Source organism: Coregonus lavaretus (genome assembly GCF_964263955.1).
Source record: "Coregonus lavaretus genome assembly, chromosome: 2".
NCBI classification, from domain to species: Eukaryota; Metazoa; Chordata; class Actinopteri; order Salmoniformes; family Salmonidae; genus Coregonus; species Coregonus lavaretus.
The window spans coordinates 51,115,224-51,135,032 of record NC_139989.1 but is presented as its reverse complement, the minus strand read 5'-3'; the positions used below and the strand labels follow the sequence as shown (position 1 = coordinate 51,135,032).

Here is a 19,809-nt window from a genome sequence, read left to right as displayed (position 1 = left end):
ACCAAAGAATAGGACCCCATTTTTTTTTGCTGCCTATCGCAGTCGCCGTAAGTAAAAACAATCACCTTATTTAGAATTAACAACTTCAAGTCGAACTGTGAAATAAAATGTATTTAAAGTGTATTATATGGATGCATATTTACTACATGTAATATTTTTGTCTTGGATAAGATACAATTTGTCTTTGAGAGGCCATACATGCCAATGCATGATTAATTGGTACTAGAAAAAACATGTGATCAAGATACTTTATTGACAGAGTTCACTTCAGTATAATGGTAACTTTATGTGGGTGGTGTTCTACTTTTGGAACCATAATGTGTGGAGTGATAATACTGGTAGCCCTACTGTTTTCCCCTCAATGAAAGCCCAATGTTTTAGGTTCAGAATAATTTGCAATGAGCAATAAGTGTTAAACATAGTAATCAAAACTTTTTACGTTCAAATTTAGTCTAAGTACTGTACCATGACAATAACATGAGCTTGAATGCCACACCTGCATTGCAGAGTCACAATGTCAACAGCTCAGCTGTCAAATTTTTTGAAATGACAAGTCCTGGCAAGGCAGAGCACACAAGTGTAGCATAGCATTAGGCATGAGGTCATAAGGAATGTGAGTGACTGCTGTTGGTAATATGGCCCCCTATTCATCTCCAGAGATCCCCAGCTTTAAAGTAAAACACACATTCTCTCCCCCCCCCCCCCCCCCCCCCCCCCCCCCCCCCCCTCTCTCTCTCTCTCTCTCTCTCTCTCTCTCTCTCTCTCTCGCTCTCTCTCTCTCTCTCTCTCTCTCTCACACACACTCAGACACACACTCACACACACCGGATGTCCTCACTAGCTGTGGCAGACCCCCAAACACCCTTGGGGAAAGTATAGAGGAGAGGCAAGGGGGACATATAGGGGGTGGCATTTTCTTCTTCTTATCTTTGACTATATAATATGTGATTCTGTGGCTCGTGTAGTGGTATTTAACAACATACATTTATATGACAAAACCTTAGGCCCTATGTAGCGCACACACATACACAGTGCTCTGTAACATTTACATTTACATTTTCGTCATTTAGCAGACGCTCTTATCCAGAGCGACTTACAAATTGTAACAGTACTAGTCAGACCACAGGCACACATACACACTAAAAGCCAAAAACACTGCACACTTCATTAACACTCCACTGAGAGAGGTAGAGCAAGGGTAAGAGAGAGAGAGAGAGAGGGAGAAAGAGAAAGAGAAAGAGGGAAAGAGAGCATAAGTGGGAGGGGTGCTGTCCTGGTGTGGTACAGAGAGACAGAGAATTAGTTTTCTGCAGCTGTTTTGAAGAGAGAGAGGGAACAGAGAAAACGGGTGAGGGAGGAGAGAGGGGAAAAAGACAGCCAACTCATCCGACACTGACAGTCGGCCAAAGAAAGGGAAAAAGAGGGAGCAAAAGGAGTGGAAGAGAGAGGAGAGAACTACGGAAAAAACTGAGCAGTCTAAGGGGTGAGACAGAAGGGGAGAGAGAGAGGAGGGTGGAGAGAAACTTAACCCAGAAAAGAAGAGCGAGTTGAAACAGTGAGGACACCAGCAATAGTGAACGAGTGAGAGGTAAGAAACTTTTCCATGTATTTCACTCTAACCTCAGATTTCTCTGGCTGAATTCAAACTTCATTAAGACCTGATACACTGATAGCTTACTGTACAAATCTATTTTTTTAGTATGCATTCATATGTTGCTATATATTTCCTCTAGGCGCGGGCGTATGTACTGAGTTATGTGTGACAGCCAAAACGGGGACAGGGGGAGGAGAGAGTGTGTGTGCCAGAAGGGGTGATGGGTACTGGGGTGGGGGGAGAGAGAGGGTAGACAGGGGGTGAGAGAGTTGGCAGTGGGAGGATGTGCCAGGCTTGAGCATTTCAATACGTTTCAGAAGATTGACCCTTTCTGCTTTCTCTTGGGGTAGGCTATTACAAAAGTCTGGGATTGCTCCAAAAGTTTTGGACTCCTCCAGAGATTTCCAATAGTTTGACCTGGACAGCACACAGGCATTTCAGATTTTTTTGCATGGTCTGTGGTCAACTCAAATGTATGCCAGTAGATGGTAAGTGAGATATTATTCAAGTAATAAATTGATTTGGTATGCTCTTATCACTATCTGTACTGATTGGGGTCCTTCACTAGAAAACTAATAATTGGTTTAGCTCATTGCTATCAGTCAGTTGTATCAGCTGAAAATAATTTCTGGGGTCAAAAGTCAATCTCAGAGTATATATGGATTTAGCAGTCCATCTCAAAGGAATGAATGGATACCTCTAATTCTCAGAGATTATCAAATCAAATCAAATCAAATCAAATTTTATTGGTCACATGCGCCGAATACAACAGGTGCAGACATTACAGTGAAATGCTTACTTACAGCCCTTAACCAACAGTGCATTTATTTTAAACAAAAAAGTAAGAATAAAACAACAACAAAAAAGTGTTGAGAAAAAAAGAGCAGAAGTAAAATAAAGTGACAGTAGGGAGGCTATATATACAGTAAAATAAAGTGACAGTAGGGAGGCTATATATACAGGGGGGTACCGTTGCATAGTCAATGTGCGGGGGCACATTGACTATATCAACAGAGAAAGCAACCATTGATAGGTCTTCATCATGTTCTTCCTCATGGTCTTCCCCGTGCTAAAATAAATGTTAAATCAAATAAAGGTTCAATTAAAAAAAATCCCTGCATGCTTTAGCCATGCCCATAGGGAGAGGATCCAGTTAGAGAACAGGAAGAGAGGTCAAAGGTTAAGAAGGAAATTATTCATTATATATCTGGTCTCCTGCAGTGAGAGGGAGCAAAAGACCCTGTGGGTTGTGTCATCTTCCTGCAGACAGTGAGACACTGGAGAGAGAGAGAGAGAGAGAGAGAGAGAGAGAGAGAGAGAGAGAGAGAGAGAGAGAGAGAGAGATAAAGAGAGAGAGAGAGAGAGAGAGAGAGAGAGAGAGAGAGAGAGAGAGAGAGAGACAGACAGACAGACAGACAGACAGACAGACAGACAGACAGACAGACAGACAGACAGACAGACAGACAGACAGACAGACAGACAGACAGACAGACAGACAGACAGACAGACAGACAGACAGACAGACAGACAGACAGACAGAGAGAGTATCCACACTTTCATCACAGACCCTCACTGGATATGGAGAATCATGTGATAACCCATGAATAGAGGGAGTTACAGAATAATCATTGGATCTGATAGTGGGTCTGACTGAGGGTGGGAGAGATAGAGATATCTGGAAAACAGTCAGAGAAAGATTAGTCTTGTGACAGAGTGGGATTTGTTACATTCTCTGTAAAATGCCTTGAGAGAGGTTTTATTGTGAGCTGTTTGGGATCATGTGGGTTTGTCTCTCTAGTTTATATTTTGTGTCACTGAGCATGTGAGTCTGTCTAGATGGCTGGCTCTAGCCTTTTGGGGATTTTTTTGCAGTTTAGAAGCTAATTTCCTGCAATTCTACACATTTTGTAATGACGTATGCCATGTTAATATGATACCTTAGTGAGAGTGACTAATAAAATCAATGGGGGCCTCCTGGAGGTCAGGGCCCCTGGGCACGTGCCCTGTGCACGTATTCTGCCATGATTACGACAAGTTTAGATAGCTGGCTAGACTAACTACCAATTAAAAAAGTGTTATCTGACATTGCTAATTGAGTGACTATCAGTGACTGACATAACAAGAGAACAGTGGAGGCTGGTGGGAGAAGCTATAGGAGGACGGGCTTATTGTTGGAGGATGTCCTCCTATAGCTCCTCCCACTAGCCTCCTCTGCAGGAGAAAAGCTGCTGATGTACAACCACATTTTGAAATTGCACCTGGTGTATTCTTACTCTCAATAGTAGGTTGAGACAATTATCATTTTTTGGGTCGGGGGCCCGCTAGCGGCCGAGGGCCCTAAGAAACCGCTTATGTCTCTGGAACCAGAACTGTCTGTCTGAGTGCATGTCTGTAGATTTAGGAGCATGTGAGTTTGTGTGTGTGTTGTGTGTGATTGCATGTGGGTCTATGTTTTTATGTTTTCTCTAGGGAGCAAGGGGAGGACAAGCCCACCAGCAGAGACACAGAGAGTGAGAGAGTAGGGAGACGGGGAGAGTGGGGCGACCTTTACCCCCTGTTTATTTTGGGATGGCTCAAGTTTCAAAGCTGGGAATTGTGGGAGAGGGCATTCCATCCTTGCTGGTAGACTCAGGGCCTTAAATGCCAGACCTCTGAGTATCTGTTTTACTGTATTATACTGATACTGTACCATGCCAGAATAACTCACTCTCACCTACGGAAAAGTGTAATTTATACGGTAATTTGGGGTATTATCAACAACAACAAATTTGTGTCCGGGGAAATAATTGCTGTATTTTGAATGGTATTGTAATTCCACACCACAGAATACACTAGTGGGTGCATGGTATTGTTGTTTCTGGCTAATTTGGATGTGAAAGAAAGGCACACCTGTTTAGGCGAGGTGCTGGCTAGCGGAGTAGAACACTAGAAAAAGAAGAGAACTGCACACGCTCAGATGCAATCATTTAATAACCTAATAACCAACGTTTCCACAGAGAAGCTGTCTTACCATATTTTGAGACGTGCCTTGTAAGAGGCTATATTTGTTGCACCTGTGAGTGAGAATGCTGTACAAATTTAACTCCTATGTGGTTATAGTGCCCCATCAATTAAACATGTATAGGGGACAGATTGGAATGGCAGCAAGTTGTAGCCCTTTCCTGCAGTCAATGACCAAAAGCGCTCTCTTTAGCCTCATGGGTGGAATGTTATCAATATTTTTCATAATTTTATAATTAATCAATATATATACTTTTTTAATAACGAAAATACAGTGTTTCTATGTCAAACAGTTTTGTTATATTTCAGTCTTCTGTGATGTATATAAAGTGTAATATTGGGATGCAAACTCAAGATCTTATACATTTCAACTCTATATCTGACATGGTATAGGTTTCTTGTTTCTTTAAGCCTATAACCATGTGTGTGAGGTGTATACTTTTGTTTCAAAGTAGATTTGTTTAAGACTACCAAGAATCACTCTGTGTGACCCTGATTTAGCCCACTGCAGTAAAAGGTTCAACCTTAAATTTGTTGAACATTTTGCCATGTCCTTGGTCTGTTTTGCTCTGTAGTTGCAGCCAATTTGGAAGCCTTTGTTAAGGCATCTAGAAGTGCAATAGATATAAAACACTAAATATGTGTAAACACTTTACATACTGCAGCAGTCAACCTGCTTGCACCAATCCCTTGTAATTACAGTAAAATACTGTGAAACATAAACCCCTCCCCTCAGTGAATTTCATTAATTCACAGTTGACGAGTGATTGCTTTGATACCGTATTTATATTACAGTAGGTATACTGCAATATGAAATACAGAATTTTACTTACCACTGAGCTGCCTGTAAGTTACTGTCAAATTCACAGCAAGGTCTTTACAGTGTATCCACTTATCTGTCCAACTTTATTTATACATGTAACAATCTCTTTAATAAACTTTACTGTGTAGGAAAATAACTATCTAAAACATTATAAACCAAACTGGTCTTCATGGATTTCCATCATTGTACTCAACTGACCACCTGGGTGGAGTAAAGGTATGATGAGAGGTGCACAGAATGTTGAAGGAGATATAACTGATTTCACTTTATATTTTTCTGTTTCAGCGGACAGGATGTCGACTCTCCCCCCTGAGGTTGTCCCTGAAGATGCCAACAAACAGAGCTTCTGGATGGTGAGTGTGTGTGTGTGTGTGAGTGTGTGTGTGTGTGTGTGTGTGTGTGTGTGTGTGTGTGTGTGTGTGTGTGCACGTGCAATGCCTGTGTAAGAGATAGAGGACACACAGAGAGATAGAGTGAGAGAGATGGAGAAAGAAGTGGAGAGGAGGAAGAAACAGACAGGAAAACACAGGATCACTTAGCCTCAGGATGTCTTGATAACCTTGTACAAGAGATTCCCGTGACAGACAAAACAATATTGCTGCTCATAGGTCAATGTGTACAAGGCCTCTCTATCACACTAGGCTCGCTATATGTTGTTTAGCTTCAGAGAAATGAAGTTCTACTACCCTTTTAGCTGGGACATTTGTGTGTACTCATCCCATCATTCACCCATCTCTTTACAGACGTAACCTAATCATTACAATGTTATTACCTGTTAATTAACAACTCTGAAATTGATTATGGCAACTTAATAATACATAATATACCATTTAGCAGACGCTTTTATCCAAACCAACTTACAGTCATGCGTCCATACATTTTACGTATGGGTTGTTGGATGCTTAAGATTAGATTAGATTTTTATTTAGTTCCAGTGTACAGTGAAATACTTAAGATCCAAGCTCCAACCGTGCAGGTGTGAATGAAACAAAAAACTAAACAATAATAATAATAATATATACATACATACAACTGTGACAATGATAAATATACATGTCCATTGGGGTCCATAGAGGGAGCAGATAGCCAATACGTTTCTCAAATGAAAAATATTGTAGTTTTTAACCATACTCCATAATGCTCATATCATGATGGACTGATAAATGTGCTATGGCAATTGGATTAGTTGGTTTGGCTTCTATACTCCACTGATTGGCTAGTTACAGCTCTATCCGACTGACCAGTGTGTGTTTCTTCTCTTCCTGATTGCTGGCCTCCTGGTCATTGCCCCACTTTCATCTCCTCTCTCTCTCTCTGTAATTTGGGCTCCCTCCTGTTGTGTTGGATGTGTTTCCAGCTCAGTTCCTGTTAGTGCTGTTCTCTGGCCCTCCTCTTCTGGCTGCTGCCTGTCATTGTGAAGTGTTGGGTTGAATATGTGCTCTGACTCTTAATTATTATGGTTGTGTTGTCATAGTTGTTACTAGTTAAGTGCTGTGGAGTGTGTAGAATAGCCATCATTAGAGTGGCACTCCAATGTACTGTCAGATTGATTTGAGTGTAAGGGTTCACTATGTCGTTTCCACAGCATTTCACATTGTTCTAGTTCTGCGTGTTATGTACGCAGCAATGCAGCCATTTGATTGCGCTACTGTGTTGGTATGTACATGAAATGTGATTTGTTACAGAGAACCATGTCAGATCTCTGATGACCTTTTTTCTGTGATATACTGTTGTGTTGTGCCGGCTCAGTTGTAGTGGCTCTGTCTCTGCCTTTGTGATTGGTTGGCTGCGGCTAGTTCTGGTGCAGTACTGTTGGCTTTGGGCAAGATTCCTCAGCTGTTTTCACTTAATTCTCAGAGTCAGTAGAAACCACAACATACTCAAACAGAGAGGGAGCTGGAGGGACAGAGAATAGGATGACCTAAAGGAGAGACAATTACACACATATTGTTTGGAAATGTGCCAAGGTGTGTGAATGTTTGAGAGAAAGAGAGTGAAAGAGCGAGAGAGAGAGAGAGAGAGAGAGAGAGAGAGAGAGCAAACGAGAGGAAGAGAGAGAGAAAAACTAATAAAACGTGGAGGGGTGAAAATAGTGCCAGGAAAATAATGGAGCGTTTTCCAAACTCCACATCTACAAACACAACTCTGGTAATGTCATTACCCTCAGTGAATTGCCCTGTTACTCCATCACTCCCTTTTCATCTGTCCTTTTACTGGCCTGTCTATAGCCCTGTTTTCACCAGCCACACCCCATGGTGCCTTCATTAGGCTTTTACAGAAACCTCAAGACATTCAAATGGCTCGTCTAAAGGAAAACAGATCGACGTTAGGATGAGAACAGGTTACAGGTTACGGTGTATAGAGTTTACAGAGGAAACAGTAAAATAGTTATTTAACTGAAAGGAACTTGACTATCCGTGTTAATATCTATTGCTACATTACTACTGTATGTCCAATCTCAAACTTTTCCCTCTCCCTCCTCGTCCTTGTTCACCCTCTCTATTCCCCCCACTCTCTCTCCCTCCCTCCCTCCCTCCCTCCCTCCCTCCCTCCCTCCCTCCCTCCCTCCCTCCCTCCCTCCCTCCCTCTGTCCTCCCCCTAGCCTGGGAACTACCAGTGCACGGTGAAGCGCACAGAGGATGCCTTCCAGGCGTGTAATGACATCGTGGTGTGCTTCCAGGAGAGAGCCCGTGTGGAGAGGCAGTACGCTCAGCAGCTCAGCGAGTGGAGCAACAAGTGGAAGCCCCTGGTGGACTCCAGTGAGTGCTGCAGCTGAAGAGACTCACTATTACTGTTTGTTCACTACAGTGGGGAGAACAAGTATTTGATACACTGCCGATTTTGCAGGTTTTCCTACTCACAAAGCATGTAGAGGTCTGTAATTTTTCCAGAAAATCACATTGTATGATTTTTAAGTAATTAATTTGCATTTTATTGCATGACATAAGTATTTGATCACCTACCAACCAGAAAAGACACCTGTCCACACACTCAATCAAACAGACTCCAACCTCTCCACAATGGCCAAGACCAGAGAGCTGTGTAAGGACATCAGGGATAAAATTGTAGACCTGCACAAGGCTGGGATGGGCTACAGGACAATAGGCAAGCAGCTTGGTGAGAAGGCAACAACTGTTGGCGCAATAATTAGAAAATGGAAGAAGTTCAAGATGACGGTCACCCTCGGTCTGGGGCTCCACGCAAGATCTCACCTCGTGGGGCATCAATGATCATGAGGAAGGTGAGGGATCAGCCCAGAACTACACGGCAGGACCTGGTCAATGACCTGAAGAGAGCTGGGACCACAGTCTCAAAGAAAACCATTAGTAACACACTACGCCGTCATGGATTAAAATCCTGCAGCGCACGCAAGGTCCCCCTGCTCAAGCCAGCGCATGTCCAGGCCCCTCTGAAGTTTGCCAATGACCATCTGGATGATCCAGAGGAGGAATGGGAGAAGGTCATGTGGTCTGATGAGACAAAAATATAGCTTTTTGGTCTAAACTCCACTCGCCGTGTTTGGAGGAAGAAGAAGGATGAGTACAACCCCAAGAACACCATCCCAACCGTGAAGCATGGAGGTGGAAACATCATTCTTTGGGGATGCTTTTCTGCAAAGGGGACAGGACGACTGCACCGTATTGAGGGGAGGATGGATGGGGCCGTGTATCGCGAGATCTTGGCCAACAACCTCCTTCCCTCAGTAAGAGCATTGAAGATGGGTCGTGGCTGGGTCTTCCAGCATGACAACGACCCAAAACACACAGCCAGGACAACTAAGGAGTGGCTCCGTAAGAAGCATCTCAAGGTCCTGGAGTGGCCTAGCCAGTCTCCAGACCTGAACCCAATAGAAAATCTTTGGAGGGAGCTGAAAGTCCGTATTGCCCAGCGACAGCCCCGAAACCTGAAGGATCTGGAGAAGGTCTGTATGGAGGAGTGGGCCAAAATCCCTGCTGCAGTGTGTGCAAACCTGGTCAAGACCTACAGGAAACGTATGATCTCTGTAATTGCAAACAAAGGTTTCTGTACCAAATATTAAGTTCTGCTTTTCTGATGTATCAAATACTTATGTCATGCAATAAAATGCAAATTAATTACTTAAAAATCATACAATGTGATTTTCTGGATTTTTGTAAGTAAGAAAACCTGCAAAATCGGCAGTGTATCAAATACTTGTTCTCCCCACTGTATGTTCCCTGGTGATACTGTATACCATCCACTCTCTCTCTCGCTCTCTCTCTCTTCATCCCTCTCTCTGCTCTGCTCTCCTCCCTCTACAGGCCCGCTGTATGGATCCCTCCTGCAGGCGTGGCAATGTTTCCTCTCCTCCGCCGACCGTCTCTCCGCCCTGCACTCGTCCGTGTGTCGCTCCCTGGTTTCGGAGGACGGGGACCGGGTCAGGACCTGGCAGAAAGAGACCTTCCATAAGAAGCTCTTTGGAGGCTTCAAGGAGTCCCAGGACTTTGAGACTGGCTTCGCACGTGCTCAGAAGCCCTGGGCCAAACGGCTGAAGAAGGTTAGAATACTGTAGATGAAAGAGAGGTCTCTAAGACACTATGAATAACCACGTTGAAAGGGCAATCTCTACTGATAAATTCCTTTATAAAGGGTAGGGCAGAGGTAAATGACTTGTATGTGTTTGTGTGGGAGTCTTCATTGAGTCACTAATATGTCAGCCTCACCTTATGCCCCTCAGCTGGACAAAGCCAGGAGTGCATTCCATAAAGTGCAGCGTAAGGAGCAGACTGCCAGGGACCGGGAGGCCCACGCCAAGGGCAACCCTGACGTGGCCATCGAGAAACAGAGGAAGATCCAGGAGGAGAGAGAGCTGGCTCAGCAGGAGACTGAGAAAGTGAGTGATAGACAGTAAGAGAATGAAGGAGATAACTGAATGTGTGAGTCTGTGTGTGTAATAATGTGTAACTGTCCCTCCAATGCGACACCCCCAGGTGCGAGCCCGCTATGAGAAGGTTCTGGAGGAGGTGACCCGCTATGCCCCTCGCTACATGGAGGAGATGGAGTGTATTTTTGACCAATCACAGGAGGAGGAGAGGAAGAGGATCAGCTTCCTCAAACAGGCCTTCCTGTCCATCCACAGACACCTGGACGTCACCAACAATGAGAGGTAGGCTACACCTGCAGCCAGACTGTTACTAGGAGGGTATGTGTGGGTGTGTTTGTTGTAGTTGCGTTGTGTAAATGTCTTTATCTCATCTCTCACTCTCCATTTCTGTCATGCCCCATTCTCTCTCTCCCCCATTCTCTCTCTCACCCCCTCTCTCTCCCTCCCCCTCTCTCTCTCTCCCCTTCTCTCTCCCCCTCTCTCTCCCTCCACTTTTCTCTCGCTCCCCCCTCTCTCTCCCCCTCTCTCTCCCTCCCCCTCTCTTTCCCACCCCCTCTCTCTCATTCCCCCCTCTCCATTCTCTCTCTCCCCATTCTCTCTCACCCATTCTCTCTCACCCCCTCTTTCATTCCCCCCTCTCTCTCCCTCCCCCTCTCTCTCCCCCTCTCTCTCCCTCGCTCCCCACTCTCTCTCCCCCTCTCTCTCCCTCCCTCCCCCTCTCTCTCATTCCCCCCTCTCTCTCCCACCCACTCTCTCTTATTCACCCCTCTCTCTCTCTCCCTCCCCCCCTCTCTCCCACCCCCTCTCTCTCATTCCCCCCTCTCTCTCCCTCCCCCTCTCTCTCCCACCCCCTCTCTCTCACCCCCCTCTCTCTCCCCCTCTCTCTCCCTCCCCCTCTCTCCTTCTCTCTCCCAGTGTGAAGGCTGTGTATAATGAGCTCCACAACACTCTCATGGCCATCAATGAGCAGGACGACCTGCGCTGGTGGAAGAACACCCACGGACCGGGCATGCCCACTGACTGGCCTCAGTTCCAGGTGCAACACACACACATGCACACACTCACACACACAGACACAGCGGGCTAATGGAAGTTAATGGGGCCTAATGGAGTGTACTGTAGTATGGATTGATGTAGACTTCTGCCCTGTGTTATTGTCAGAGGTAGTCTAATGTAGTGAACAGTGTTACAAGCTAATGCAGCAGACTGTATAACAGTAGTGTATGGTCCAACATACTGAATACAACAACAATGTGACCAGTATTACAGTCTGCTGGAGGGTAATATACTGGACCGGCCTGCCTTGTTGTACAATGGGGTCTAATGAAACGTCTCTTTCAGGAGTGGACGCCAGAAAAGAAAAGCAAAAAAGGGAAGAAAGAGAAAGAGAAAGAGGTAGAGGCACAGCAAGGCACCATAGAGAGGAGGTAACATGTCTCCATCTGTCTGTCTTTATTGTTTCCTGCTACAGTACAACTCTATCTCAGTGATGCTAAGTAGTTGGAGGAATTTACGTTACATTCTTAGTATGATACAGGAGGCATTTAGTACTCACTTCCCATCTCATTATGATGAATCATATATTTCCGATACTGATTGTTGTGTTAATTGTTTGTAGTTAGTGTTAGTGTATGGTTGATTTACACTAACACGCACGCTCTCTTTCTCTCTCTCTGTCTCTCAATCTCTCTCTCTCAGTGTAATGATCGGAGGAGTTAGGGTCAGGGCTCTCTATGACTATGACGGACAGGAGAGAGATGAGCTCTCCTTTAAAGCAGGTAGGCCTTCACACTGTATGTCTGTCTGTCTGTGTGTGTGTGTGTGTGAGAGAGAGAGTCTGTGGTACACTGTTACTGAATGATATATTATCATATTATGACCATCCTCCACCTCCACCTCTCCCTCCCTCTCACCATCCCCCTCTCCCCTCCAGGTGAGGAGTTTCTGAAGACTGAGGATGAGGATGACCAGGGCTGGTGTAGAGGGATGAAGGATGGAGGGAGAGAGGGACTCTACCCAGCCAACTATGTAGAGACGGCATAGTTACACCATTATGTTTGTAAAAGGAAATAGATAGAATGAAAATGAAAGTGACTTATTTTGGTAAGAAACAGTGTGTCTGAAATTATCCTCAGCTGATGTTTACTGTGTACTGTTCCTTAATGAAAAAAATGCCACTATGGTCTTCTTGGCAGCCTGGCCTGCCCTGTAACAGAGTTGAGAACACAGTGCCCATGCTATCTGCAGGAAAGCTTTCATCCAAAGAGATTACACTATGGGATGAGGATATGATAGCTCTAAATGAACTTTTTTGGCATACCTACACATCATCAAATATCCAGGTTTTTTTAATCTTTAAAAAATGTTGGAAAATGTTTAATATATTTACATGAGACACCTGTATGAAAGCTATATGATGTATGATGCCTTTCTGTAGAATTTAAGAGATGTGATGCTTGATTCTATAGGTACGTACATTTACTGTATATGTCATCACTTAATGCTGAAGCCATACTGTATGCTTGCTGTTCTTATATAGCTAAACTCTCCTGTTCGCTATAGTGAAACATGTATTTATGCATAAATAAGTGCTTATCACTCTGCATAGATAGGCTTTAATCAATGATTATTATGAACGGAATGAAACTTTGACTATGAGCACAATTCATCAATACCTTTAGCCTTATCAATAATAGTATGAGCAGCAATGTCTCATGTAGCCTGTGTGTGTTATAGGAGTATGATGGGGATGGATTGGGATCTCCTTTCAAAGGGACTGTAATAGAGCTCCTATCATCGCCTTCTTGATGGCAACTACCCTAAATAGCCACTATGCCAAAGTGAAGGATTGGATGCAATTCCTGGGCTTGTCCATGTTCTGGCTTTTCTTTTCCATTTCTTAATGTGTGTGTATGTGAGTATGTACTATATATGCATGTGTGTGTATGTGAGTATGTACCATACATGCATGTGTGTGTATGTGAGTATGTACTATACATGCACGTGTGTGAAAGGTAAGCCTCGGCCCTCATTGTCTCTTGTAGTAGTATATTTGAGCCTTTCTTAAGTGCCTTTCTAAAGAATAAAATGAAACAAAACGAATGATAACTTTTGTTGCCGTGTTCTTGGAACAGGAGATGAGGAGTGATGACACATTTAATGATTGTGTTTGTGTTGTTCTACAGTACATTCAGTATCTACAGTGTTTATTTACACATACAGAACATATGTCTGAATAAGCATATGTACGCAGGTCACTGAACAGAATGGCTAAATGCACAGTATATGTGTGTGTGTATATGTGTATGTATTTGTTTGTATGTGCATGTGTGTGTGAATGTGTGTATGCAAGTGCTTGCGGCCGTGTGTGTGTACGTGTATGTGAATACCATCGGCCTGGGTGTTGAACGGTGCTCTGGAGCATGTTTATGGCGTCACATCAGTGGAGCTGTCAGTCTGAGTGGCATTCAGACACAGTCGTCTCTGGCTCCGAAGTGTGTATCACAGACTGTGTCAGAGAGCAGAGTGGAGTAGAGCGAGGCAGCCTGGGCGCGTTCAGGTCAATCGCTTCTCTTCATCTGCCAGTGATGTCACCTCTCTCAGCCAGATGGGAAGTGACATTAACATATGGTCAGAACCCATGGCTCTGGATGTTGATGATTCTGTATTCAAAGGACTGCACATAGTAAGTGGCACAGCAGTGAAACAAACAGATGGTATCATTGTAATGTCTCCACATTAAATGTGTTATGAAATTAAACAGAAAGAAAGGTTATGCATGTATTACAGGTAAAACAGAAATGGAACGTCTACTGTATATCTAGAACCATGCCATGATTTGTATGAGTTTAAATTCTGTTGATTGGAGAAAATGATACCCCACCTGTATGGGGTCATGTGAGTAGGAAGGATGGGTCAAAATGGCTGTGGTGGTGTGAGGAAACAATGAATGAAATGTTTGTTTAAAACTTTGAAAGTAAAATAGTTGAGTAATTGTGCTGTAGAAACCTGTTCCTGGAAAAATTGAATCATTGGACCACTCTCATCACCAAGGACTTCCTTTCATCACCAAGGACTTCCTTTCATTACCAAGGACTTCCTGATTTTGTTGATTGACTTCCCTGCATTTCCTGTTGGATTTTAATTTCCATTTTTGTGAAATTACTCTCATTTTGGTTTTGTGACCTTTGAACTCTGGACTACTGAATTGACAGGTGGCTCGATATAGTAGATAGATACTTGGCCCTCTCCACACTCCCACACTGTTTCATTGTGAAGGCAAGCAAACATGCATTATTAGCTTGTGTGTGGTGATGGTTTAGACTTGCACAAATGCAGTGTGATAGAAACACAACATAATGATGCCACTCTGTGGGGGGAAAGATGCTTAAAGGGATAGTTCATCCAAATTACGAATTCACCTCATCTTACCTCATCTTAAGGGTGCATAGTAGTCCATGGAACTGTAGAGTCAGCTAACCCCAAGGTTACCTTCATCTTGTAGGGACTCAGTTTCTAATTTCCTGGTAGTCCGACACCCTTGCTATCCAATAAGCTTACCTCTGAGTCTTCATTTGGCCAATCAGAGCACAGCTTATTATCAGCTTGGGTGCACCTCCCTCCTATTCCACAGAGATAGAATGCAGCGATTTATATTCATTAGGAGAGCTCATTTTATACCGTAAGTGCAATGCCAACACATAACAATTAACACTCACTTGTTTGTCACGGCAGTTATGATTGGAAACAGCTCATTTACATGCTAATGGTCCCCTGACATCCATTTCAAATTGACACCAGTGAGCTCTCAAAGACAAACCGGTCAATAGTGTCATCCATTTATCTCAGTCAGGTCAACATGTGGCCAACCACTCTTAGTACATAGTCTCTGACCTCTGTATTTACTATGAAACAGTCATACATCACACCCCCTGTCACTGACAGCAGTCACCATGGAGACAGTCAATGGAGAGAGTCAGTTTACAGTGGCTTTACCTCCGGTGTCATATCATTATATCATTTTGTCTAGAAGAGTGATTTGATCAGATCCCTAATGATCTCTTCTGTTTGTGTGGATCCTCTCTCTCTCCATCTCTATGTCTCTCCGTCTCTCTCTCTCTCTTTCTCTCTCTCTCTCGTTCAAATGAAATTCAACCACACTTAATCTCATACACACACCAAGGTAGCAAGATGCACCCATGCAGACACCTACACATGTAGAGACATGCACTATCATCCCAAATGTAGTGTTTCTATGCATGCCTACACAATATGAGAAGCTCACATGGACATCATTGGTAGCTCATGTGTACACTACCCTACCCTGTGGTTGTCTGCAGTTCACCAGGCAGCCAACAGAGGGAGCTAAAGGATCAGATTGGCAGCACACAGCAGGCCTGTCTCAAGGATAAATATGCTCACTTGTGTAGCAGCATAATGGGAAAATGTCTTTATTCCCTCATTTTTCATGTTGTGACAAGCAGAACTTTGGGTTGCCATGGAGAGAGCTGCTAGAAAAAAACATAATTAAAAGCCCCGGAAATTGTGTTAGTCTGACTCAGTGCATGTCTGTCTGCAGATGAATGAGAATGCAAAATGTTTAATTGAAGGCAAATCAAACGAACGCATGTTTTTAGAATGTGTGTATGCATAATGTTCATATAATGCTGAGTGTATGTTAAAGGGAGAGGGGAGTATGTCAATTATGCTGTGTTACTCATATGTCTTCTTTGATACAATTCAGTCTAGCAGGGTAGGGTACATAGAAAGTGTGTGTGTGTGCGTGTGCAGCTGTTGTGTGTCTGTGGGTATCCCCATGTAAACACAGACCGGTGTGTGTGTAAGAAATGACTCACCGTCCCTGCTAGAAAGCCAGAGGGCAGATGAGCACATGAGCGTTCTCCCAGCCTGTCAGTCACACAACCATCCCAGATGGGCTCTCACATCCTCCCCTGCTCTCTCTCAGATACACAAACCCTCCAGGGGAGAACCTCAATCCCCCCTACGGGCCACAGGGAGATGAAACCCCAATCCCCCCTACGGGCCACAGGGAGATGAAACCCCAATCCCCCCTGGAGATGAAACCCCAATCCCCCCTATGGGCCACAGGGAGATGAAACCCCAATCCCCCCTACAGGCCACAGGGAGATGAAACCCCCAACCCCCCCCTACGGCCCACAGGGAGATGGGGAGAACCACAACTCCCAGTTATAGGCCAAGGGAGGACTAACACCAGAGTTGAACATACAACAGAGCGAGAACAGAGTAGACAGAGTCCCCCCACATTTGATTATACACATATGGCAACATGAATATCACCAATTTCACTGATTTCAGGCAGTTCCACTACCTCAAAAAAAAACATATAACCTTTGCCTATCTAGAGCACCAAGCCAGGGGCTGATGCAGCACCACAGGCTAGTGGTGCAGAGGCAACAGGAAGGGAAGGCAGAGTGAAATGCCAGCTCTTTATAAGTAGCAGTATTCAGGATGTCTGTAGGGCTTGCTGGTAGCTACAGGTCAGGAAAGGGCAGGGCTGAGCCAGCCAGCCCCAGGAGGGACGACCAGGGGGCGGGGGAGAGGACCAGAAGGTGGAGGAGAGGGCCTGCTCACACAAGAGGGTCAGCCCAGGAGAAAGGGGGAGGGCTCTCTGGCTCGCTTGGCCTCTGTGTGCATAAGCACATTTTTCATTTCAAACTGCCTCAAAATAATGAGCAATCAAGAAGATGGTTATTCTAGCATTTCAATTAGCCTAATTAAAGAGAGTGCAGCAGGCCACTGAAGAGAATGGCTCTAACAGTACTGTGTGTGTGTGTGTGGTGTGTGTGTGTGTGTGTGTGTGTGTGTGTGTGTGTGTGTGTGTGTGTGTGTGTGTGTGTGTGTGTGTGTGTGTGTGTGTGTGTCTGTAAGTGTGTGTCTGTAAGTGTGTGCAGTACGTCAGTGTGTGTGTGTTTGTGTGTGTGTGGACGTGTTTAACTACACTTGTGGGGACCAGAAGTCCCCACAAGAATAATAAACTAACAAAAATGTGACCAACTGGGGACATTTTGTTAGTCCCCACAAGGTCAAATGCTATTTCTAGGGGGTTTAAGTTTAGAATTAGTGTTAGGGTTAGAATTAGGTTTAGGGTTAGGGGCTAGGGTTAGTTTTAGGGTTAGGAGCTAGGGATAGGTTTAGGGTTAAGGTTAGGTTTTCGGGTTAAGGTTAGGGTTAAGGTTAGGGTTAGGGTTTGGATACGGGTACGGGTTAGGGTTAGAGAAAATAGCCTTTTGAATGGGACTGAATTGTGTGTCCCCACAAGGTCAGTTATACAAGACCGTGTGTGGGTGTGTGTGTACATCTGTGTGTGTGTGTCTACGCGTGTGTCTGTGTGTTTGAAATACACTCTGAGGAATTCAATTCCTGCATCACCAGTCAGATTGAGAAATTAACCCCTTTCTCCCCAAATCTCTCCCTCCATTCATAGCCCAGAACGGAAGTTATAACCTCAATACCAACACCACATCCCAGAACAGATCCTGCCTTTACTCCAGTTTAACAAACACCATCTACCTCAATCTGTTGCTGATCCTAGAACAGTTGGTTGATAACATCCTGTTTCTCTCTACACCAGACTGAGCCCCAGTAAGGTCCAGGCAGCCATACAGAAGTGGCTGGCAGTGAGAGAGTTAACTGTAACTTCAGCATCTCGTCTGCTCTGACAGTGAGAGAGTTAACTGTAACTTCAGCATCTTGTCTGCTCTGACAGTGAGAGAGTTAACTGTAACTTCAGCATCTCGTCTGCTCTGACAGTGAGAGAGTTAACTGTAACTTCAGCATCTCGTCTGCTCTGACAGTGAGAGAGTTAACTGTAACTTCAGCATCTCGTCTGCTCTGACAGTGAGAGAGTTAACTGTAACTTCAGCATCTTGTCTGCTCTGACAGTGAGAGAGTTAACTGTAACTTCAGCATCTCGTCTGCTCTGACAGTGAGAGAGTTAACTGTAACTTCAGCATCTCGTCTGCTCTGACAGTGAGAGAGTTAACTGTAACTTCAGCATCTCGTCTGCTCTGACAGTGAGAGAGTTAACTGTAACTTCAGCATCTCGTCTTCTCTGACAGTGAGAGAGTTAACTGTACTTCAGCATCTTGTCTGCTCTGACAGTGAGAGATTTAACTGTAACTTCAGCATCTTGTCTGCTCTGACAGTGAGAGAGTTAACTGTAACTTCAGCATCTCGTCTGCTCTGACAGTGAGAGAGTTAACTGTAACTTCAGCATCTCGTCTGCTCTGACAGTGAGAGAGTTAACTGTAACTTCAGCATCTCGTCTGCTCTGACAGTGAGAGAGTTAACTGTAACTTCAGCATCTCGTCTTCTCTGACAGTGAGAGAGTTAACTGTACTTCAGCATCTTGTCTGCTCTGACAGTGAGAGAGTTAACTGTAACTTCAGCATCTCGTCTGCTCTGACAGTGAGAGAGTTAACTGTAACTTCAGCATCTCGTCTGCTCTGACAGTGAGAGAGTTAACTGTAACTTCAGCATCTCGTCTGCTCTGACAGTGAGAGAGTTAACTGTACTTCAGCATCTCGTCTGCTCTGACAGTGAGAGAGTTAACTGTACTTCAGCATCTCGTCTGCTCTGACAGTGAGAGAGTTAACTGTAACTTCAGCATCTCGTCTGCTCTGACAGTGAGAGAGTTAACTGTAACTTCAGCATCTCGTCTTCTCTGACAGTGAGAGAGTTAACTGTAATTCAGCATCTCGTCTGCTCTGACAGTGAGAGAGTTAACTGTAACTTCAGCATCTCGTCTGCTCTGACAGTGAGAGAGTTAACTGTAACTTCAGCATCTCGTCTTCTCTGACAGTGAGAGAGTTAACTGTAATTCAGCATCTCGTCTGCTCTGACAGTGAGAGCCAGATGGTCATGTAGAACACTCACAGTGACATGAGTGAACACAGCTCCCTCTGCTGGAACCCCCCTCACACACACACACATACGTGCTCACACACACAGGCACGCACACATGAACACAAGGACTCACATGCACGTGCGAGAAGCACACATGCATGCACGCACGCACACACTCATTAACATAAATGCAAATGGTACACGCACTAACACATTTCCTACAGCTTTTCTTTCCATGGTTCCCTGGTCGTTTCTTCTTCCATTAGTCACCCCGTTCATCCTCTCTTTTTTTCTCTTTCTTTCTTTCTTTCTTTCTTTCTTTCTTTCTTTCTTTCTTTCTTTCTTTCTTTCTCTCTCTCTCTCTCTCTCTCTCTCTCTCATCTCTCTCATCTCTCTCTCTCTCTCTCTCTCTCTCTCTCTCTCTCTCCTCTCTCTCTCGCGCTTTCTCTCTCTCTCTCTCGCTTCTGTCTCTCCTCTCTCTCTCTCTCTCTCTCTCTCTCTCTCTCTCGCTCTCTCTTCATGTCCCTGTGCTCCTCGTTTCAGTCTGCTGGTCAGAGTTAATTGGCTGCTGTCTAATTGCTGCTCATTAGCTTGAGTAACCAAACATTTAAAACAGCAACAAATCCTCCTCTCTCTCTCTCTCTCTCTCTCTCTCTCTCTCTC

The 19,809-nt window shown here is 44.5% G+C and overlaps 1 protein-coding gene across 1 annotated transcript; it reads left to right on the top strand.

The window, feature by feature from the left end:
* The first annotated feature begins 1,280 nt into the window (after positions 1 to 1,280).
* On the top strand, positions 1,281 to 13,337 carry LOC311149510 (protein kinase C and casein kinase substrate in neurons protein 3). The gene is made up of 10 exons (XM_084186695.1): positions 1,281 to 1,588; positions 5,703 to 5,770; positions 8,020 to 8,176; positions 9,698 to 9,933; positions 10,114 to 10,269; positions 10,367 to 10,542; positions 11,176 to 11,296; positions 11,602 to 11,687; positions 11,959 to 12,038; positions 12,194 to 13,337. The coding sequence occupies exons 2-10, from the start codon at positions 5,711 to 5,713 to the stop codon at positions 12,301 to 12,303; spliced, it is 1,182 nt and encodes a 393-aa protein (XP_084042821.1). The 5' UTR covers positions 1,281 to 1,588; positions 5,703 to 5,710; the 3' UTR covers positions 12,304 to 13,337.
* Positions 13,338 to 19,809: the final 6,472 nt, after the last annotated feature.